This window comes from Amia ocellicauda, chromosome 20 (assembly GCF_036373705.1).
Source record: "Amia ocellicauda isolate fAmiCal2 chromosome 20, fAmiCal2.hap1, whole genome shotgun sequence".
NCBI lineage: Eukaryota > Metazoa > Chordata > Actinopteri > Amiiformes > Amiidae > Amia > Amia ocellicauda.
The window spans coordinates 20,215,741-20,235,293 of record NC_089869.1 but is presented as its reverse complement, the minus strand read 5'-3'; the positions used below and the strand labels follow the sequence as shown (position 1 = coordinate 20,235,293).

Genomic DNA, 19,553 nt, shown 5'->3' with positions numbered 1-19,553 from the left:
TTGGTTTAATTCAGGGTTTTGAAGTATCGTAGAGACTCAACCATATAGTTTTGGCATTGCCTACCTTTACCAATCACAATTTGTTTAGATAAAGACTGAGTTCTCCCTTAGCTTGGTTTTATTGAATTTCAAATGTCTGTCAGAAAAATACAGGGTTGAGTTATTGCAGTCATGTACTGTAGGGAGAAATAGACAATCTATGATGACGTTACTAAAAACGGACCTTGCCTTACCTTTTATAAGTAAATCAGTTTCCTGTATGATTTATCTAGTTCATTCATTTCTTCCTCTTATTAAATACATTGCATTCATGACATCCGTATTGGCAGGCTATTCAAGTTTCAACACGACCTTGAGCAAAGCACTGCACTAGATTCCTCCCGTTCAATGTTCCCATTCAACCCACACCAAATCATGAAACACACAAGGTTCGCTTACTCTCAAATTATATACATTTATTACAAATATCATTGTACACATTATAAATTGAACCATGGGGTTTTACAGTACAATGTAGTGTTAACCTGTAACAGCACATTTCAGGCACTTAAGAGTAAGAAAAAATATCGTTTGTCTTTCTTCTAACTACTCTAACTAGATCGTTATAAACAACTGAAAAAACGGACCTAACGGATTTAAAAAGGGCACAGAGGGGGGGTAGGAGACCAACAGAAGTGGAACGTGTTATTTGGTTGTCCAGCGACTCTAAATAAAAGAGGCGGAGCTGGATAATGAGGGGAGGAGTCACCGTGGATTGAGAAAAGCCAAATCCCAGGGCTTTTAACCTGATGGGTGTAATACAGTGTGGAAATCCGCCAGCGTCTCTCAGAAAGAATATTTATAACCAAAAGAACGTGTTGCACTGCAAGCTGTAACACAAACTGCAGCTCACACCCTTGCATTTTCCCGTACTTGCTGCAAGACGCATCCAGTGCTGGGAGAGTTAGTTTCTCAGTGATATTACTTGCTAAGCACCTTCTCTAATGTAGGCATGGACAACAAGAAACATTTGCATGATTCAGCTCTGATGCATTAAAGCCTACATTTATATATATATATATATATATAAGTTCTGGTAAACCACTCAATTCTCTTAGTATAAGAGAGAATGATTTGCTACCAGTGAAAAAACATCCTGCGTTGCATATTAAACATTTACAGATGATGTCTAGATCCCATAATTTCCAAATAAACACGATATTAATCAAATACTAATGACACCTTGATCTTCCAATCTGATCGGTTCTCATTCTGCGTAGTTTCAATACCTAAAACAGGTTTCATAGGTATTCCCAAAATGATGTATTTTGCATTTGTGATTTTCCCAGTTTCACCAGGAAACTGTCTCCAGTGTAATCATGTCCTTATTCAATCTTATTCCAGATTGCAAACGGCCCATAACCACAAAGGTTTGAATGGATAAATTAGCTGGTATTCTATATACACGTATAATCACCTGGCGGTCGTATCATTTGTATTCTTGCTTATCTTGAAATAATCTACTGCAGCTGCTGATTGTATTTTTCAAGATAAACGTGGTCTACATGCATGTCATTTCCTTAGTGGTCAATACAGTCATCTAGTTTTCTGATTTCATAACAAAACAGATTGTATGCATTCAAAGTAAATGAAAAGAGTTTTGCTGAACATAGTAAAGAGACTGTCTAAAAAGGAGCACACATACATTGATGTTTCATTATAAATCAAGAAAACAATAAAGGAACTGAAGTATGTACACTATACAAAACCATCAACAGAATGTAACAGGTATTTACAATAATTTCCACAGGAACTTCGCAATACGTACAAAAGGATATCTGCCATTCAAGGTATTTTAAACAGAAAATAGGATTGTTATTTTTATATACCCGTAACAGAACTGTTTAACTGTTCATAATGAGAAGTGTCTCCTGACAATATGCCAGAACTCTAGTGAAGGACAAAAGCTGTGAGATAAATTACATTTCAGAGCATTTTTGGTAAAGAGAAAAACATAATAAAAAGTTTTGTGAGTGTGTTACACTAATGCATTTTCAATTTATAATAACGGAACAAAAAAAAGCTCATTATACAGTGAATAAATGTAGCTAAACATCAGTTCTCCCTGAACAAATGTAACAAATGTATTAGCTAATGATTTAATGCAGACTAGAGAACATAATGGGTAATTATGTTCCTCAAATGATTTTGTTAATGCAGACAATAGTGCTTCACCTGAGGTATCTCTGTATAGGTGTCTATAAAGGTCACCACTGTCATAAGAATCAACTAGAAAATGTCAGTTGTACACTTAATACACTCTTGCAATTAGGATACCACTCTCATCCTCCTATATAATAGACTTACAAGACCATGTGTACATCCTGGCTTATTCACATTTTAACTGAGTGATATAAATAACACAAAATAAGTTTAAAAATTTGGATTGGCGTTCTACCAGCAAGATAAACGCATCGCATCTCACGAGAACATCGTTTCGCCATCTTAAAAAGGACAACTTCAACGACAAATTAGAATGAGGCAAGAAAATAAAAGAAAATCACATTAATTTTTGTATCTTTGCATTTTGAAGACTGGTAGGTTTTTCAATATTTAACCCCCCAACAAACGACACAAATCCTCTTCCAGTGTCAGAAAAACACCAGACTGACTAAACGGCATAAACACAGACGGCGGCGAACTTTGTAGATTTAAAATAATGTATCCCAGTCTCTCGTAGCCTCCATCAGATGTCGCTGGCCGTGCCCTATCCACTCCTCCTGGTTATCAAATATCCGGCCGCAGAACCAGCAGCTGAAGCTCGATCTCTCCATGCGGTCCGAGGTGGAGTTCACCACCTTATACTTATTCCTGCTCATCTTCTTCAACCTCAGCTTCAGTATGTACCGCTCTTTGACGGGACTCGGCGGCTTCAATCTCCGCTTACGAGAGGCGTGAGAAATCGCGGCCGGCGTCGTCTTACAGGGGCCGGCGTCGGACTCGGAGAGGGCATCGACCGTTCTCTGGGATAAGGCTACTTTGAGCACGTGCCCTTTGAATTTGTTAATGGTTTTCATGACGTTGGCCACCTCGGGCAGGTCGGCGTCTGGGTGGTTCAGCACGACCACGGGCTGGTTTCTTCTTGGGCATTTGATAAGCTGTGCACGACTGAAAGGAGAAAGCCTCAGCGTCCTCTCAACGTCCTTCGGCTCTACTCCCCTAAACGACTCGGGAGTTTCAGCTTCACCTTTCTGCTTTTCTTTCGCCTTCTTGCTCGGCGGCCTCTTGGCTTTCGATGGCGAATCCGAAGAGTCTCCTTGCGAGCGCTTTCTCTGCCTTTTCCTCTTGATCACGGCCAGATCCTGTCCTGCTCTCGCCGGAGACGCTGGCTTGCTTTTGTCCGTATTACTTACTCCTCGCCCAGCTTCCCATTCTTGTGCTTTGCCCTGCACAGAAGTTGGAGAGGTGTGCTTCAACACCTGTGAAACCCGGAGGGAATTGATGGAGCAGTCTTGTGATGGGCCCGGTGTTTTACCGCCTGTGGAGACATTCAAAATCGATTGGTTGGATGACATCAAAATACAAGGTGACTGCAAAGCACCAGTAGCGAGATATATAGGCTGGTTTGTCGCAGTTAGTGCTGCTATTCCGTTCAGTTCGCCACTGCCGCACCCAACACTGCTATCGGAAGAATTTCTAACAATCTTTAGTAAAACTGTATTGCTTCCACTGTCACTCGCTTGGAAACTCTGATTCACAATGTTACCTTCTGTTTGACTGTTTAGCAATATCCCCGATTTGACTGGGGAAATACACTTAAGTAAGAAAGCTTGTCGCCCAGCTTGCAAAACGGCAGGTCTCTCGGGAGAGCTTATCGGCACCGCTAAGACGGGACGTGTCGGTTGATCTTGAAGACCGTGATTGACAGGCACACTGCTGTGGCACGACGCATTCGCTACCACGGGCAAAGGTCTCTGGACTAAGAAACATGTCTGCAAATTTGAAGTCCGTTCTCCAGAAATAGACTGGACTGAGTTGGGGAGGAACAGAGATCCTTTCAGGGGCATGTTGTTGACAATAAAATGGCCTGCGCTCGAGACAGTTCCTTTCTGTTCACCAGGAGAAAGTGTTTTACTTACTTCTGTATTTGCTGCCCCATCACTTACCTTTTTATCACCTACAATCTGTGAAACTGTGCCCATTCTGCCATTATTTAGCGTAAAGGCAAGTCCTGGGGCTTTTTTTGGTCTTTCATTTCCAGATTTCAGGTAAGACACGTTTATTTGGGGAATGGAGGACCCTGTAATCAACTTAAATCCTTGACTGCCTCCAACCTGAAAGGGTACTGCGAATCCATTTTGAGAAGGCTTAAGAAAAACTGGCTTCTTACCCTCTGTCAGACCGACCGGTTGAATGATGCGCAGAGTGGCAGTGTGCTTAGCCGGGTCTTGATTAGCCGTGCCAAACCGCTCCTTTTCCAGCTGATGACTGATAATTGCATCCGAATGCTCTTCCAGGATTCGTCCCAGAGCCGCGGCCCTGCATGGGCTTCCAATCTCTCCAGCAGGCTGATTTACTTCCTCCGTGTTTTTAGGGCAGGCTGGTGCTTCAGAGACGGGGGACGCCTTACTTCCCGTTTCCAGCCCGTTGTCAGGAAGCTGACTGACCCCAAGCTTGGGACTATTTTTTGGACTCTGCAACGAAAACACCGATGTGATTTTTGGCATTTCCGTGGAATCGGCGTTCTCGTCCATCGCCTCGGGGGGCCAGATGGCATCCTCTTCAACAGCGGCCACACATTCGTCAACTTCGATTTCACTGTCTGGTATTTTCTCCATCGCAGATTGATCCGAGTGACCGGAGAGCTGATCAGTAGTCGCATCACCCGTTTCGTCTTCCGTTCGGCGTTCCTGCGACTCGGGTGGAAGCTGTTCCACTGGAGTCACATTTCCAGATGGCAAATCTTCCACACCCTGAACGCTCTCACTATTATGTGTATCACACAACTCCCCACCCTCACTAGAAGGGAGTGAGTCAGAGGACTGATCAGAAGTCCTATCTTTGGAGTAATTATGAAAGCTAAATACCTCTTCTCTAGAAGAATTTAGAATCAGGCGATCGTCACTCTCCTTTACAGGATCTGCCGGTTCGCCTCGAAGCAGCTCAGTCTCTTCCGATGTTAAAGTCACTTTCTCGGTATCCAGGCTCGTTCCATCGGGTGAGACTGTCTGCTCCTTCGGCTGACCCGTCTCCTCACAGGGGGAGGGCGCTCTATGCATCGTCTGGTCTGAAGAGTGGAAGACTTTGCTCGAGGCTGGGGAAACGCTCACACCGGGGATTTCGTCGTCATCGTTCATCTGCCGCACTGCAGACTCTACCTCCTCATCGGCAGTGTGTGGCGTTGCATGGCTTGGCAGGTCCTCTGCCTCATCAGACTGTTTGACAGCAGGACTTTCAGCACCTGACTGATGGAGGTCCGAACCGCCTGGTAATGTACTTTGTCCGGACTCGGCACAGTTTGAGGGTTCTGATTGGCTACTGGATTGTGATGCTACATCAGAGTTTGCACCATTGATGTCTTCAGGATGTATTTCTGGCAAATGTCCATTTGTATCTTTTCCAACAGTTGACGGCACGTTTTGTGGAGTACCTAGTTTAGCCGCTGGTATGACCTTGAGAACTAAATGTTTCTTGCCATCCACCATCTTGAACCCCATGAATTTGGTAGTGCAATTGGGAGGAATAGAAATTTTGTTTTTAACCATTAGCATAGGCGATCCATTGCTGCCAGTTTTTATTAAACCTGTATTGGAATTAAATCCACTTTCCAACATGGGATGCAATACAGCAGGCAAAATCGGTGAAATATATTGCTGTTCATTTTTTCTCACCTTTGCCCATTGAGCAGAGTCTTTTTCAGACACTACAGATCTCTCTAAGAATTGCTGAGTCTCTTCCAAAGTTTTTTCTGGATTTGACAGCCTTCCATACTCGTCCAGCAGACCTCCTCCACTCAGAGCATGTAGTCCTTTGGTCCTCCAATGTGCATCCCTTGGAACCCCTGCTACATTCTTCTTCAACAAAAGCTTTAACCCTGGGGACATGTCTACTAAAGTTTTAGCACCATCGTCTTTTTCCTTCCACTTGCATTTCCTTTCAATCTCATCACTGTGCATCGCGCTCATATGCTTAATAATATAATCCTTCCGCGTCGCCCCGTAGTCGCAGAATTGACAAATGAAGGGAAAGCTGCCCGTGTGCATGACGAGGTGCCTCTGAAACTCTCCTTTGGTGAAACTCACATGCGGGCATTTGCCACATTTGTACTGCACTTCACCGTGCCGGTGTATGTGCTGCACGAATGTGCCCACGTCTTTTGTGCAGAACTTGCACTTCTCACAGCGGTAGTTGCCATTGAGGCTGTGATATAAGCCGAAGTGTCTAGTCAGCTGAAGGAGAGTGTACTGTATGCTGTCATTACAGATTTCGCACTTAACAAATGTATCCCGGTGCCTCAGTCGATGCTGCTGGAGGAGGGAGAAATCGTTGGCTGTAAAATTGCACATGTCACACGGGTATGTGGGCAGGAATCCTTGGTGAGCCACCTGAAAATGCTTCATCAAGTCATTGGGGCTGAACGCAGTATCGCCCTTGCATTCAGAGCAGCTGAACCTGAGTATTTTCCCTGAAACCTTAACTCCCTCTCGTGGATTCAGGTTGAGTCGTGGGTGCGGACTGGGGCCTTCGGTGTCCTGGCCTTTGATGGGCTTCCTCTTGAAAGACTTTCTTGCGGTCTGCACTTTGGGTTCTGCAGGTATCGTCCCTGTTTTCTGTAGAGCGTACTGCTGAAGGTTAGGCATCACCGGAAGCATAACCTTAAAGTCTTTCAACCCAAGCTCCAAGCTCTGCGCTGGAGTAGGAAACGCTGAGGGCTGCGGTCGTGATGCCTCCGATTCCTGCTCTGTAGGCTTCCCATTTTCACTGCTTTCTGGTGGGTCATCTGGCATATTTTGACCTGGTTCCATGCTTTAATGTACAGGTTTCTGTAAGACAAAAGATAACCACTATTACTCAAGTGGAATAACAGACAGAATTACTAACACACAAAAACAAAACCATTGATTATGAACGGGAAAACATGTATTCAAGCAGAAGACTTTACAGATACTGATCACAAGACTTCTATGTAGTTTACTGCCTCTCCTACAAAATAGTTAAGTGCACTGCTTAAATTAAGATATGTACATCTGACACAAACTTCAACATTACACATAATTTAACTCCATAAACATCATAATTGCTTGTGTTGATTACATTCCAAGTTACTTCAAAGATCTCAGTTAAAAGTCCCTCCACTAAATGTAGCTGTTTTGTCCTTAAATCTAAGTTCATTCACCTTACGTTTGCCTTACAGCACAAGCTTAGCCATCCATCTCTCTCCTTCATTACTGTAATTGTATATAAGCACATAGACAACACCCAGGAATCAAACAGGCCACTACAAGGCATCTTAGCCCAACTAATTTTGCAGCCTGACGTTTTCCTAGTGCAGCTGATGTCATCTAAATAAATGTAGACCACAACTTTCAGAATATTCTCAATGCAGGAGGAAACTGGGCAACAATGTGATGAAGAGGTGAACAGAGAAGTAATAGGATTCAATTAAAGCAGAAACTTCTGGTCCACATTCTTATACTTACTTATATATAAACCAAACTTCAAATATACAGTAAGCTGTCAAGCCAAGAGCCAAACTAATTCAAGAACAAAATCTCAACTAAAGGGAAACAGAAGGTTGTTTAAAAGGGTGTAGCAGCAGAGAGTATGCAATTACAGTAGCAGCACACTGATACCTAGTGAAATATTGAAGAGCATATATCTAGCACTTCAACTTCTATTAGATTCAGAGCCTTTACAACACGTACACAAATATGGAAAAAAAGGCATTTCTAAATAAAACAACCAAAGGAGAATGTGAATTACTTTACAAATGCTCTGTATAAAGACAGACATTTCCATGGTAAACAGAATATTCCCTATGAGTTATTAACCGAGTGTGGGTAACATGCATAACCCTCCAAATCTACAAGCACTAGTACTTGATTATGATAGTTAAAAATGAGAAAATGTTTCTAGTCCGTCCATTAATAGTCTATTTAAAGGGAAATAGCTGCACAGCATCTCGTACACCTAGCCCAAATAACAACTGCTCTGTCCCCTGCATCAAAGCCAGCAGGATGCACCTCTGTGCCTCCACAGCACAGCACACGACCATAACCACTAAACAGAACTAAAAGTAATGTCCTGATATGGTATATAAAGCAGGGATTGAAATATTGTATTTCACAGGCATGGCATTCTGCAACTAAAAATCTAATCTGTGTGTCAACCCTTTGTAAATCCATTTCTAATCCATTTACAATATCATCCTGCTTTCTGTATTGGCAAATTCCATCAATTAACTACTTTATACTATTCAGACTAACTCGTACATTAGTATCAGTAGAAAGAACTGACACCATAAACGATCGCATTATGTCAATAGGTTACTTATTAATTTTTAGGCACCAACAGTCTGAACCCCTAGGGTCCCTATAAATCTGCACTTAATTCAGTTAAGGCAGTAGAAAAGCAGCCCTGACCTTACCTAAAGTCTAGGTTAACTGGGGACTCTAACCCTAACCTTAGGTCGGACCAAAATGTCATGATTTTAACATTTAATTTAAAAGCAAGATGTCACTAGATTACTCAAAATAACACTTTCTAAAGCACCTAAATGTGACACTAAGACACTTCCTACCTTCATCTTTATTCCTAATTAAAACTTAGTTTGGTAAAATTCTCTCATACGTGATTTTGCAATTTTTTACTGATAGCGTTTTATTAAACATCCAAAGCTTTGTCTCATACAGACATGGCAATTCACTGGAAAAGATTGATCATCTTTGCACTGAACTATGATACTGCATTGCAGTGCAAAAAGGAGAGACCTGACACTATAAACAACTGGATTACATCAAAAGGTTACCTAATCCATTGTAGGCCTCACCTGCAGCCTCCAAGTCCAGCCAACACTGGGCCCTGCAAATCTACACCCAATTCAGTTAAGGCAGTAGAAAAGCAACCCTAACCTTAACAAAAGTCCTTGTTAATAGAGGACTCCAAACTAACCCTATGTACACTAATTTGAACATTTAACGTCAATTCTATCTAACACATTAAATAAAACCCTAAGAGCATTCTGAGCTTCATGTGTATCCCTAATTTAATCTTAGTTTGATCATATTTTCTTATTCATAATTTTTGCTTTTTGTTCTTTCAGTTTTGCTTTTGTGTGCAATCTTATAGGATTCTTTGTTGTTATCATATCATACTATTTTCTGCATTAAATTACACATGAAAACAGTATAAATAAAATGTATGTCATTTTATCTTATTAAAGGTTATGTTACATATCAGCAATCATTAGTTTTTGATGTCCTTTGCCAAATGTCTCCTTAAAAGTTCTAGCCTATGAATAAACAGTACAGCTACTGTGAAGTACCCTGTAAACAGTTATGAAAAAACATTCAAACAAAATGCAAAATAACAGGATGGGGATGCATTTCTGGAATTCATTTTCAGTAGCAAATCACTGTCTGAAAACTGAAGAAAAACTTATGAAAGAATTACAGTGACAGAATGCTTGTATCACAGTACAATTTAATTTGGGTCTACCATATGTGAACTGACGTGAAAAACACAAAGAAAAGTCTTGCTCATGCAAAGTAGGGTCCCACATGCTGTCACAGGGTTCAGCTGAGGAGAGCTCATACATGTTCAATGCGCCGTGTCAGGTGACTGACCACAGCCAGGGCTGATGGGGGGGACAACTGGGACACTATGGACCTACATTGTTTTCAGAATTAAGCACAGAGCAGACCTAACTGTTCTATAATTTAAATATATATGATACGCCTTGTACTATAAAAATCTTCAAGCGCACTGTGCAAAAAAGAAGCATTCAATACAGCAACTGGAAAGTGTCACAAATTATACAGCATATGGAAATGGATAAACCTGCAGCGGGTTTTGAGAGGTAATGGGATCGACAGCCAGCATAAGAAATACAATCACAGGTAGAGAAGAAGCAGAGCTTTACTAGAGACACTTTTGGATGTAACTTTCTTTCTAGCATCTAGAAATATGTCACTTAGAGGGAGCACTTGAACCCTGTTATGCATGATCACTTACAAAATGTAAAACAAAGTCAAAAAAAGGGAGAAAAAATGCAAGCTCATGATCTATCCTGGGAAAGTCAGAGCTGCACACCACCCATGACGGTTGCTGAGGGAGAAAGAGCTTCAGCAAACACACAATTATCAAAAATCTCAGACCAACTATGTCTCAGGATTCATGATTCAGGACTGCAAATAGGAAAATACAGCTGTGTGTTCTGTAATGGACAAGGCAGGAGATAGGACAAATATCCAGGTAGGAATATTATTATTATTATTATTAATAATAATAATAATAATAATAATATTCAGGCATGAGACTATTACTGGGGGGTGGGCTTCTCACAGGACTTGTCCCGGGCCCCATAATTCCTAGCTGCGGCCCTGAACAGATGACCATGGCCACAGAGAGGCACGAACGCCTCCTTCACGTCATCAGGTGGACATTAGTTCGATCACAGGTCACCAGGTGTCCAGCGGCTCAAAAGGTACCCATCACACACAAAGGTCAGGACAGCAGGAGTCTGTGTCTTTGTCAATCACCAGGCATGAACTCCCTCAAACAAGAGTTAATCAGCTTCTACCAGTCCTCGCACAAGTATACTACTACACCGTTTCCACACACCCCCTGTGGTAGTAATAAACACACAGGTAAGGGACTCTAATCCCATCTACACAGAGCGTGAAGCCCAAGTCAACACTATTTTCACCCCACTCTTGTTTATGGCCACACAAACAATACACACAACCATGTGCATTTCCTTATTTGTTGCGTCTGAAGCACACATGCATTGCCTGTTTGCAGGTGTCTGTAGGTGGGCGTGTGTGTGATTTTACAGGTAAAAAGGAACAACTTTACATGGTTGTTTTAAAGCACACTTTCACTTCTTGAGTATTACTAGGCTATAAATGGTTAGACTTTACTATTCACAACACCCACATCACCCCTACAGGAAGAAGTGTGTTTCTATATTTATGTATTTTGTGTTTTAAATGCTTACCTTCGTGCAAAATACACCTAAGGCTGCGATGACTTGCACACAAATGTGAAAACTATGTTGACATTTCGCAAGCAGGCCTTTTGAGCCTAATCCAACAGCTGACTTCCCAATAGAAATCTATTGCATTCTCCAACTTGGACGCCGTGCGGACGGATACACAGACAAGCGCGTCGCGTTTAGTTCCCCAAAAACAATCCTCTTGAACCCCCCAAAACTCACATTTCTATAACGGATGTCAGCCTGTGTGTGTGGTTTTGCTTAATTCTTCACAACGCCACACCTCTGAAGACTTTCACACTGTCTGGTGTAACTGGCAACTTGGCACTATTTAATCACAAAAACATAGATGCCCCCACCCACGTTTGCATTTAGTAAATTATTCCACGATAAAAAAGAAAGAGGAAGTGTCTATATTCTGGCGAGGGACGCGACTTAGACACATCGCCCCCTGAGCCCTGGACGTAACTTGTGATTAAATATATAATTAAGAAGGACTTAACTTGAAATTACCTTTCTTTTCTCTCTAGTCTTGCAGGTCAGCGACGGCGGCCATGACAGTTTCATCCGGGTCTCTCGGCGGCGCTGCCTCAATAGCTGGGGAAGTCAAAGCGGATGAATACGGATTACCTGAAAGAGTACTCTTTAGGTTGCTTATGTTGCCGGTTTTTAGCGACGTAGCAGAAGAGACTTATTAATTAAAATGCGTGTTTACACTCATTCTGATCAAGAGTTGCATTAATTAGCGGCACTGGCCGTGCACCCAGTGAAACAGGCGGGTTAGGAGAGTGTTACAATGTCTCTCTGCTCAAGTTGTATCAGCGCCGCTTATTACTGTAGTATTAGCCCACAGACAGGCGTCATACAGGCGTCCTTTCAAAACTCTGTGTTCCTGACATGTGGGAGGACATCTTGTACTGTCTAATACTGTTCATACTGGCTCATGCATTCTTCATCCTATATAAAACACATTTGTAAGGGAGATTTCATTATTGATGTGATCCCCCACCATGCAAACTGTGGCAGTGTTTGTGTGTGCAGTTCACTCATGAAAGCCAAATAGGTAACTAATGGATAAGACACAAAAATACCAATTTAATCAAGAAATGCCTGGCTGTGGTTTTTAAAGCGTTTATTTTGGTTTAGTCATTGTGGTGATAGGTGGAAATCTCTACAGGGCTTGTTTTGTCACTAAAGTTGACCATTTTTGTATGTTTTGCGGTGGTTAATGAAGAGGTCTCTGACTGTAGTCATTTTAGACATGGTTTGGTACACACCTTGGAGTTTTATTATCATGGAACTGAAAATGTTAAGAGATCTTGTGCCTCTTATTTCACAATGCATGGAGTAAGCAACAATAATAATGGTAATAAGAACAAACAGGCAAAATTAAAATAAAAACATACCAAACCCAGAAAAGTCGATTTTACACAGAATGTTACATCCAGGTACAGGTATATAGACTTAATAATAATAATAATAATTTGTATTATTATTATTATTATTATTATTATTATTATTATTATTATTATTATTATTTCTTATCAGACACCCTTATCCTTATCCAGAATATAAGAACATTATATAGATATAAGAGCAATACTGAAATACAGTTCAAAGTGTATAGATAAATATACATTAAATACAAAATACAAGTCCTACATCCTAGATTGTAATAGCTAATAAGTGCAGACAAGGTGTGAAGTCATAGTTAAGAGCCGAGGTGAAGGGGGCATAGGGGAAATCAAGATAAACAACACGAGTACTAGCAAGAAGTATGATGAAAACATTATGCAGTATAAGTGCAATTTTACAGGAGAGCTGAGCCACACAGGGGAATAAACTACTACATCACAGGTACAGTCTGAATAGATGTGTCTTGAGTGATCGCTGGAAGGAGGTCAGGGATTCTGCTGTCCTGACTTCAGTGGGAAGTCTTCATAAACAAACTAACAAATACAACTGATCAATTAACTATATTGCTAGAGAATATAATCAATATCACATGGAATGGCAAATCATTTGGAAAAAAACGCCATAAAAAGAGCAAAACAATTGGAGTGTCAGAAGGCCAAGTCCTCATTCATTAGAATAGCTAAGGAGATGTGAAACAGAACGCAGTAAGCTGTAATCAAGGAAAACTGTCACAGCAACAGGCAGACAAAACTAAAGGACGTCTGAAGGAGAGGAAAACATTTTGTGACAGAACCTGCCTAATGCTATGAAACCACATCAGACCCAATTCTTAGGGGAATTCTAGTGGCAGAGGGGAAACTCCCTGGACGCACATTAATGGTTGCCCAGGATCAAGCCTAGGTGACAAGGTACCATATAGAAAGCAAATAGAGGCAGTGCGCCCAACAACAGAGAAACGTACATCTTATTTTTAGGATGTGATATACCAGCACTAACAGCTTCACTTCTCTGCTAACACATCTGTCAGGAAGTAGGAACAAGATGGATTCACAATATTTTGCAAGATGTGCATTATAACAGATTGACAATAGATGGCAATATCACTTGCAGCAAATATAAAACAAACACCCAATAACTGTGTATAAAGGTCTGAAGACTAAAAGGAAAATGAAGATAGAAGTCATTCCAGGGAAGTGGACATTGTAAGAAGCATCCAAAAGCATAACGCACTAGTACAACTACTACTAATAACAATAATAATACAATTAATGTATCAATTAACATTCCAGATCCTAAATTATTAATCATTCATCCATTAATGCACATTTTTTGGGGGAAAGTAACTGGATGCTGAGAGGATATCAGGGACAACTACCAAAGGACAAGTAGTGCTGGAAGTCTGGCCAGTTCCTGTTCCCTGCCTGTATTGTCTTAATCCCATTCATGTGCCTCTGCCGCCTGCCAAGGCTTTCCTGCCATTAGTACAGTGGTGGCAATGTCATATCCCTGTAGGGAGGATGTCTTACACGCTTAATTCTACTTCTTTCCTGCTAAACTGCTTCATTTACTGTAATAACCTTAAATTAAGTCTTTGTGGTTAAAATAATAAGTATGCATGTGTCTCCAGCCTCTATATACACAAGAACTAAATGGAAATATATATATTTAGTTTCCTTACAAAAAATAAAGGTATGAATCAGGAGTAACAGAGGCAGGTATTGAAATCAGGACACAGAGAGAGAGAGAGAGAGAGAGAGAGAGAGAGAGAGAGAGAGATGGGTTTAGAATAATTTATACCAATCTAATACCAATAATAATAGTAATGTTTGTTTGTTTCCAGAGGATGCGTGGGTGAACTCTTGCTCTTGTATTGCTCACTGATATTTTCACAGTACCGAGAGATTCAACAACAATTCTTCTCTAAGTATGTGTGAATAATTTAGGCTACAGAACCCACTTGAGTTATCGATAAGGGATGACAGTCAAAACTGGTTTGTCGCATTTTCAGAGGGGAGTGGGGTAGCAGTCGTGTTTGTGGTTTTGAAGATAATGTTGTCAGTGATTGTACACAGATGAATCCAGTCAGTTGCATGGCACAGTTGGGTACAATAACACGCAGAGTCAAACATGCAAGACCATGCCAAGTCATTCTTCCTATTATATTCATATGTGCTCCAATTAGAAAGTCACTTGGTAACATTTGTTTAGAGATGGGAGGACATCAAAGCCAGGGCAACAAAATTGACAACATTAATTGAGTTTGGTGACTCAGACTAAATAAAGTACATCCTTTATAAAACCATTAATGTCTAACCCTCAGCTTTACCTAATATTTCACAAACCCCCCACTGATTTCTTCATATAATGCAATAATGCGACACACAGATATCATTTTGGTTACTTTAACAGCATCAAGATCTACCATTTTACAATGAAACTGATGATGGTGATTTAAAAGAAACTAAGATCTAAGATGTGTGTGCATACAGTGTTATCAAATCCCAGTTACAACATGACATGCACATGACCACTGTAATCCACATGGTAATACATGATTGCAACCAAAACTATAATGAAGATAAATGCATATATTATGGAAAGTAATCCTATACAAACGAGGTAACCGCACGCTGATTGGACGATCTTGTGGTGTTTTCTTGTTTTTGTGTTTTTCTGGAGGTTTTTGGGGTCTTTTTGAAACTTTTTTTAGTTCCTGTGCGCACTTCCAGCAATCCCAGCCCCTGATTGGAGGCTGTGGACGGGGAACCCAGTGTAAGGGCCGTTTCAATTGGCAAGAGCGCCGGCCATGTGTGCGCTCCGCAGGCTTTTGTATACACAGCCCGAGCCCTTTAACAATGGGCGAAACAAAGTGCACGGCGCCCTGATTGCACTTCAAAAGGGGACATTTCTTGATTGTGCACAGGCCCCGCAGAGCTAAGCCCATCTCCTCATTGCAGACGTGGATGTCTTTTCCTCTTGCTCTCAGGGTAAGTTGCAGGCTTTTCTTTTTTCCTCTCTTTGCCACTCTTGGGGTTTTCTGGCAGGAGGGCTCTGGTTAGCGGTCAGTGGGATTTACTGCTGGTTCAGAGTTACTCCCACACTCAGGCGTGATACTCAGTCTTTGTTACAGACTGATAGTTCAAGACATACATTATATAGAAAGAGGACGTAACAACGATTTTAAATAAGAAACACTATAGAAAAGACTGAAGCATTTAAGTATGTTGACCTCATGCACTATTTTGACAGCGCCTATTATTATTATTATTATATACAATTAAAACATGGTAATACACTTTTGGATTGTCAAGCTCCATTATTTAACTGTTAATGTATCGCTTTCTGGACTTCATATGTTCTTGTTATAGAGGCCACACTACTAAATCAGTCCAAGTCTCACCATTGCCTCTTGCAACATGACTTAATCTATCTAGATGACTTGCAAAGGCATGTCGGTGGAGACTTGAATACCAATACAGAGTTAATTGGCGGATTCATTGCGTCCATATGAGGACGTGTTGCGCAACAAGCTGGACTGGCTCGCAATTAAACGAGTTCGACTCAATTAGAACGGATGGCCGGGAACTCGGGGGTGGGGGGGTTAAAGTGAGGTTAACTTGAGCAACTTTTAAATGTGGAGACTGTGTTTAAATGCCTGTCTTCTTCGAGGCATTTGGAAAGACACAACTCCATATCAACAGATTGAAGCCTGTACCGTTTGCCTTTGACACAGGCCACTCCGACACCTCTCCGATGGAGCTAGAGGGCCAATGGTGGAAGGGACAGCTGGCTGCGGACATCTACCAAGCTCTCCGCTATAAAGTAACTAACTTCAGTCTCTGCGGTGTTTGTTTGCCCCGTTAACTTATTTGTGCACAATTATTTTCCTTTTCTCTTCAGTGGGGCTGGACTGGGGTCGTTTGAAGATGTTTTGTGACACTGCAGACATCCACACGCATTGTAAACGGACGATATAGCCTGACTGCTATTTTTGTTTAGTATGCAACTTGTGTGTGGTTTTTTTAGGCATATTGAGGAACATGCACAAGCAAAACCGCTTGTCGCATTTTTAAAATGTGTTGGGAATATACGTGCACAATGCAATGGGTGCACATTTGAATTTATTTCGAGGATATACAAAATATATATGTCTGCAGCTGTAATACACGTATTTTCTTCCCTGTTGCAGAATTTGTTTTCCAAAAAAATGCCTCTTCTTTCTTCCTAGGAGCTGAAGTTGCCATCCTACAAAGGGCAGTCTCCTCAGCTCAGCCTGAGGCGCTACTTTGCAGACCTGATTGCCATCGTTAGCAATCGCTTCAGGCTGTGTCCGGCTGCCCGTCACCTGGCCGTCTACCTACTAGACCTGTTCATGGATCGCTATGATATATCCGTGCAACAGTTGCATGTGGTCGCACTGTCCTGTTTGCTTTTGGCAAGTAAGTACACCGCAGAACAACTCACCCCACTGTACACTGAAACACATGCACTTCATGTTTCTGAGATGCCCCTCTGTTTGATTTGTGTTTTGAGTTACAGTACAATTGATCTTGTTTTCTCTCTCTCTCTCGTGTCTCCCTCCTCCTTTTTAAATGGTTGATTCAAGGCAAGTTTGAAGAAAGAGAAGACCATGTGCCCAAACTGGAGCAGCTCAACAGCCTGGGATGCATGACCAACATGAACTTGGTGCTAACTAAGCAAAATCTTTTACACATGGAGCTGCTGTTGCTGGAAACGTTTCAGTGGAACCTGTATCTGCCAACTGCTGCCCACTTTATCGATTACTATCTGTCCATTGCTGTCCACGAGGGCGACCTGCACGACGGCTGGCCAATGGTTTGTCTGGAGAAAACGAGATTATACATGGCAAAATATGCCGATTATTTCTTGGAGGTTTCACTTCAAGGTAAATTCTGATGACATTTCATTCTATTTAGCTAGGAAACGTTATGCTCCGTAAGGTATCCATCGTCTGTTCCAGTGCCTCTCGGTAATACGTTTACAACGAAGGGTGTTGGTAATGTTTGGAAGAGTCTGTTTTGTCTCTGGAGACTTCCTTAACGGGAGTGCTCATCAAAGTTGTTCTCTGCTCCCCCCACCCCCAGATCATGTGTTTTTAAATTACGCTCCTTCGTTAGTCGCTGCCGCTTGCGTCGCCTCCTCCAGAATCATTCTGAGACTCTCCCCTTCGTGGCCCACTCGCCTGCACCGCCTCACGGCCTACTCTTGGGATCTCCTCGTGGCATGTGTGGAGCGGCTCTTAATGTAAGGGACACCTTTGATTCAATCTGGTTCTCTAGTGATATCTGAAAATTATAGTTCAAAAAGTAAATGGGGCAACTTTCACATCGGCAGCCTCAAAGGTGTGATTTTATTTTTATTTAAGGTGTAATTGTAGCTCTCTCTCAATGCTATTTGTAAATGCGGACTCTTATTGAAACGTACACACTGATTATATCTCCGCTTGTCTCAGGGCACATGATAACGACGTCAAAGAAGCGAGCAAACAGAAGTGCCAGCAGCCCAGCCCCCAGCCCGGGCAGGCGGTCTACCCAGCGCAGACGCCAGTGAACGCCCCGCCTCAGATACAGCCGCACGTTTCTCAGTACATTCAACGGCAGCCGCTTCAGTACCCGCAGCAGAACTGCCAGCAGATCATGACCACTGGGCACATGCCTTCTTACACGATCCAGTCGCATCCCACCAGTTTACAAGCCAACGTTCAGCCTCACGGACACATACAAGCGATGACGGGCATGACCATCCCAGCTCCCCTGGACGTGAAGGTCAGCTTACCCTACGGCAGGGGCTACCAGGTTAACGGGCACTACACCTGTGCAGCACCTTGTTTTGATCGGTGATCAATCCCTGCGTGAGCCAGGGGAGGTTATTATTATTTTTTTTTTGGCAGATTGGTTGGAGGACTGTTTCTTAAACCTGTGAGCCATAAGGATATAATGTAGATGGAAAAACACTGGTTTTAATTTTAAAGAAAGAGAGCGAGAGAGAGGGGGAAAAAATGTTCAGCACTGTATTATGTAGCGTAGGATGTAAATTGAAAGTTTGTGCAATATCATTTAATGTATGATGGATGTACACGTTTTTTTTTTGTAATGTCTCCGTTTTTAAAAACGATCCCCTTTTAAATAGTAATTTACCAAATAGGCCTTGAAACCTATGTTCACATTCTGGACTGCTACAAGGTTTGCGTTTCAGGTATAAAATAAGGTCAGCTGACCTAAACCTTGTTAATTGTGACTTTAAGAAGAGAAAGTTCTACTAACCTACGGTATTCATATCAAAGCTACCTCAAAAAATGAATGTACACTTATTTTCTGTATTCCGTTTATATTTAATCTGATGTGGCCTGTTTTCCCGATGAAGTTCCCAGACAGTGTTACTGGGACTATAGTTCTCCTTTGATCTGGAGTATTTTCTTTGCATGCAGTTTCCACATTATGCTACTTCGATTTACAGTATACTACCTCTGAAACAAAACTTTAAAGGTTATCAGTATATTGATTCTTTAGTTTTTGCATAATATATATTTTGCAATAGCAGAAATGTGATACACAATGCTCCAGTAAGAAGTAAAACCATTTCAAATTTGCATCTTCATGTTACTGAATGTGTAAATCCTCAGTGAGTGCTGTGCACTTTTAAATAAAAGAGTCGGTTGCATTCTTTTTATTCTATCAACTGTGTAACCAATTATTCTGTAAGAAACTATTGTGTTCTGGTAAATTCTTCAAAATATGACAAGCATTTAGGAATACCAACAGAGTTATAATATATTTCAAAAATCTATGTAAACAGATGGAGCTCTGAACCCAGGATGTGTCTATGGTGTTTCTTGTGTCTTCAGTTTCAATATTAAAAAGTAATTTCAAGGCTAGTATTTATATTAAATAGTTACATGGAACCAAACATTCTGTGAACTATA

The 19,553-nt window shown here is 41.5% G+C and overlaps 2 protein-coding genes across 4 annotated transcripts; one reads left to right on the top strand and one right to left on the bottom strand.

The window, feature by feature from the left end:
• Positions 1 to 434: 434 nt before the first annotated feature.
• Positions 435 to 12,038, bottom strand: znf518a (zinc finger protein 518A). Of its 2 annotated transcripts, XM_066692730.1 has the most exons (3): positions 11,708 to 12,038; positions 4,370 to 7,022; positions 435 to 3,517 (listed from the first exon to the last, which is right to left on the bottom strand). In XM_066692730.1, the coding sequence occupies exons 2-3, from the start codon at positions 7,002 to 7,004 to the stop codon at positions 2,691 to 2,693; spliced, it is 3,462 nt and encodes a 1,153-aa protein (XP_066548827.1). In that variant the 5' UTR covers positions 7,005 to 7,022; positions 11,708 to 12,038; the 3' UTR covers positions 435 to 2,690. The 2 variants fall into 2 exon arrangements, with proteins under 2 accessions (XP_066548827.1, XP_066548826.1); XM_066692729.1 differs by having other exon boundaries at positions 435 to 7,022.
• Positions 12,039 to 15,321: 3,283 nt separating this feature from the next.
• On the top strand, positions 15,322 to 19,305 carry ccnj (cyclin J). 2 transcript variants are annotated; one of them, XM_066693520.1, is made up of 6 exons: positions 15,322 to 15,597; positions 16,344 to 16,432; positions 16,839 to 17,049; positions 17,217 to 17,516; positions 17,749 to 17,875; positions 18,084 to 19,305. In XM_066693520.1, exons 2-6 carry the CDS (start codon positions 16,364 to 16,366, stop codon positions 18,469 to 18,471), a joined length of 1,095 nt encoding a protein of 364 aa, XP_066549617.1. In that variant the 5' UTR covers positions 15,322 to 15,597; positions 16,344 to 16,363; the 3' UTR covers positions 18,472 to 19,305. The 2 variants fall into 2 exon arrangements, with proteins under 2 accessions (XP_066549617.1, XP_066549616.1); XM_066693519.1 differs by having other exon boundaries at positions 15,324 to 15,597; positions 17,716 to 17,875.
• Positions 19,306 to 19,553: the final 248 nt, after the last annotated feature.

Coding starts and splice junctions, on each gene's coding strand:
- znf518a (XM_066692729.1), bottom strand. CDS start 7,004: ATGGAACCAGGTCAAAATATGCCAGATGACCCACCAGAAAGCAGTGAA.
- ccnj (XM_066693519.1), top strand. CDS start 16,364: ATGGAGCTAGAGGGCCAATGGTGGAAGGGACAGCTGGCTGCGGACATC. Junction 17,050..17,216: donor GTCCTGTTTGCTTTTGGCAA/GTAAGTACACCG, acceptor GGTTGATTCAAG/GCAAGTTTGAAGAAAGAGAA. Junction 17,517..17,715: donor CTTGGAGGTTTCACTTCAAG/GTAAATTCTGAT, acceptor CCCCACCCCCAG/ATCATGTGTTTTTAAATTAC.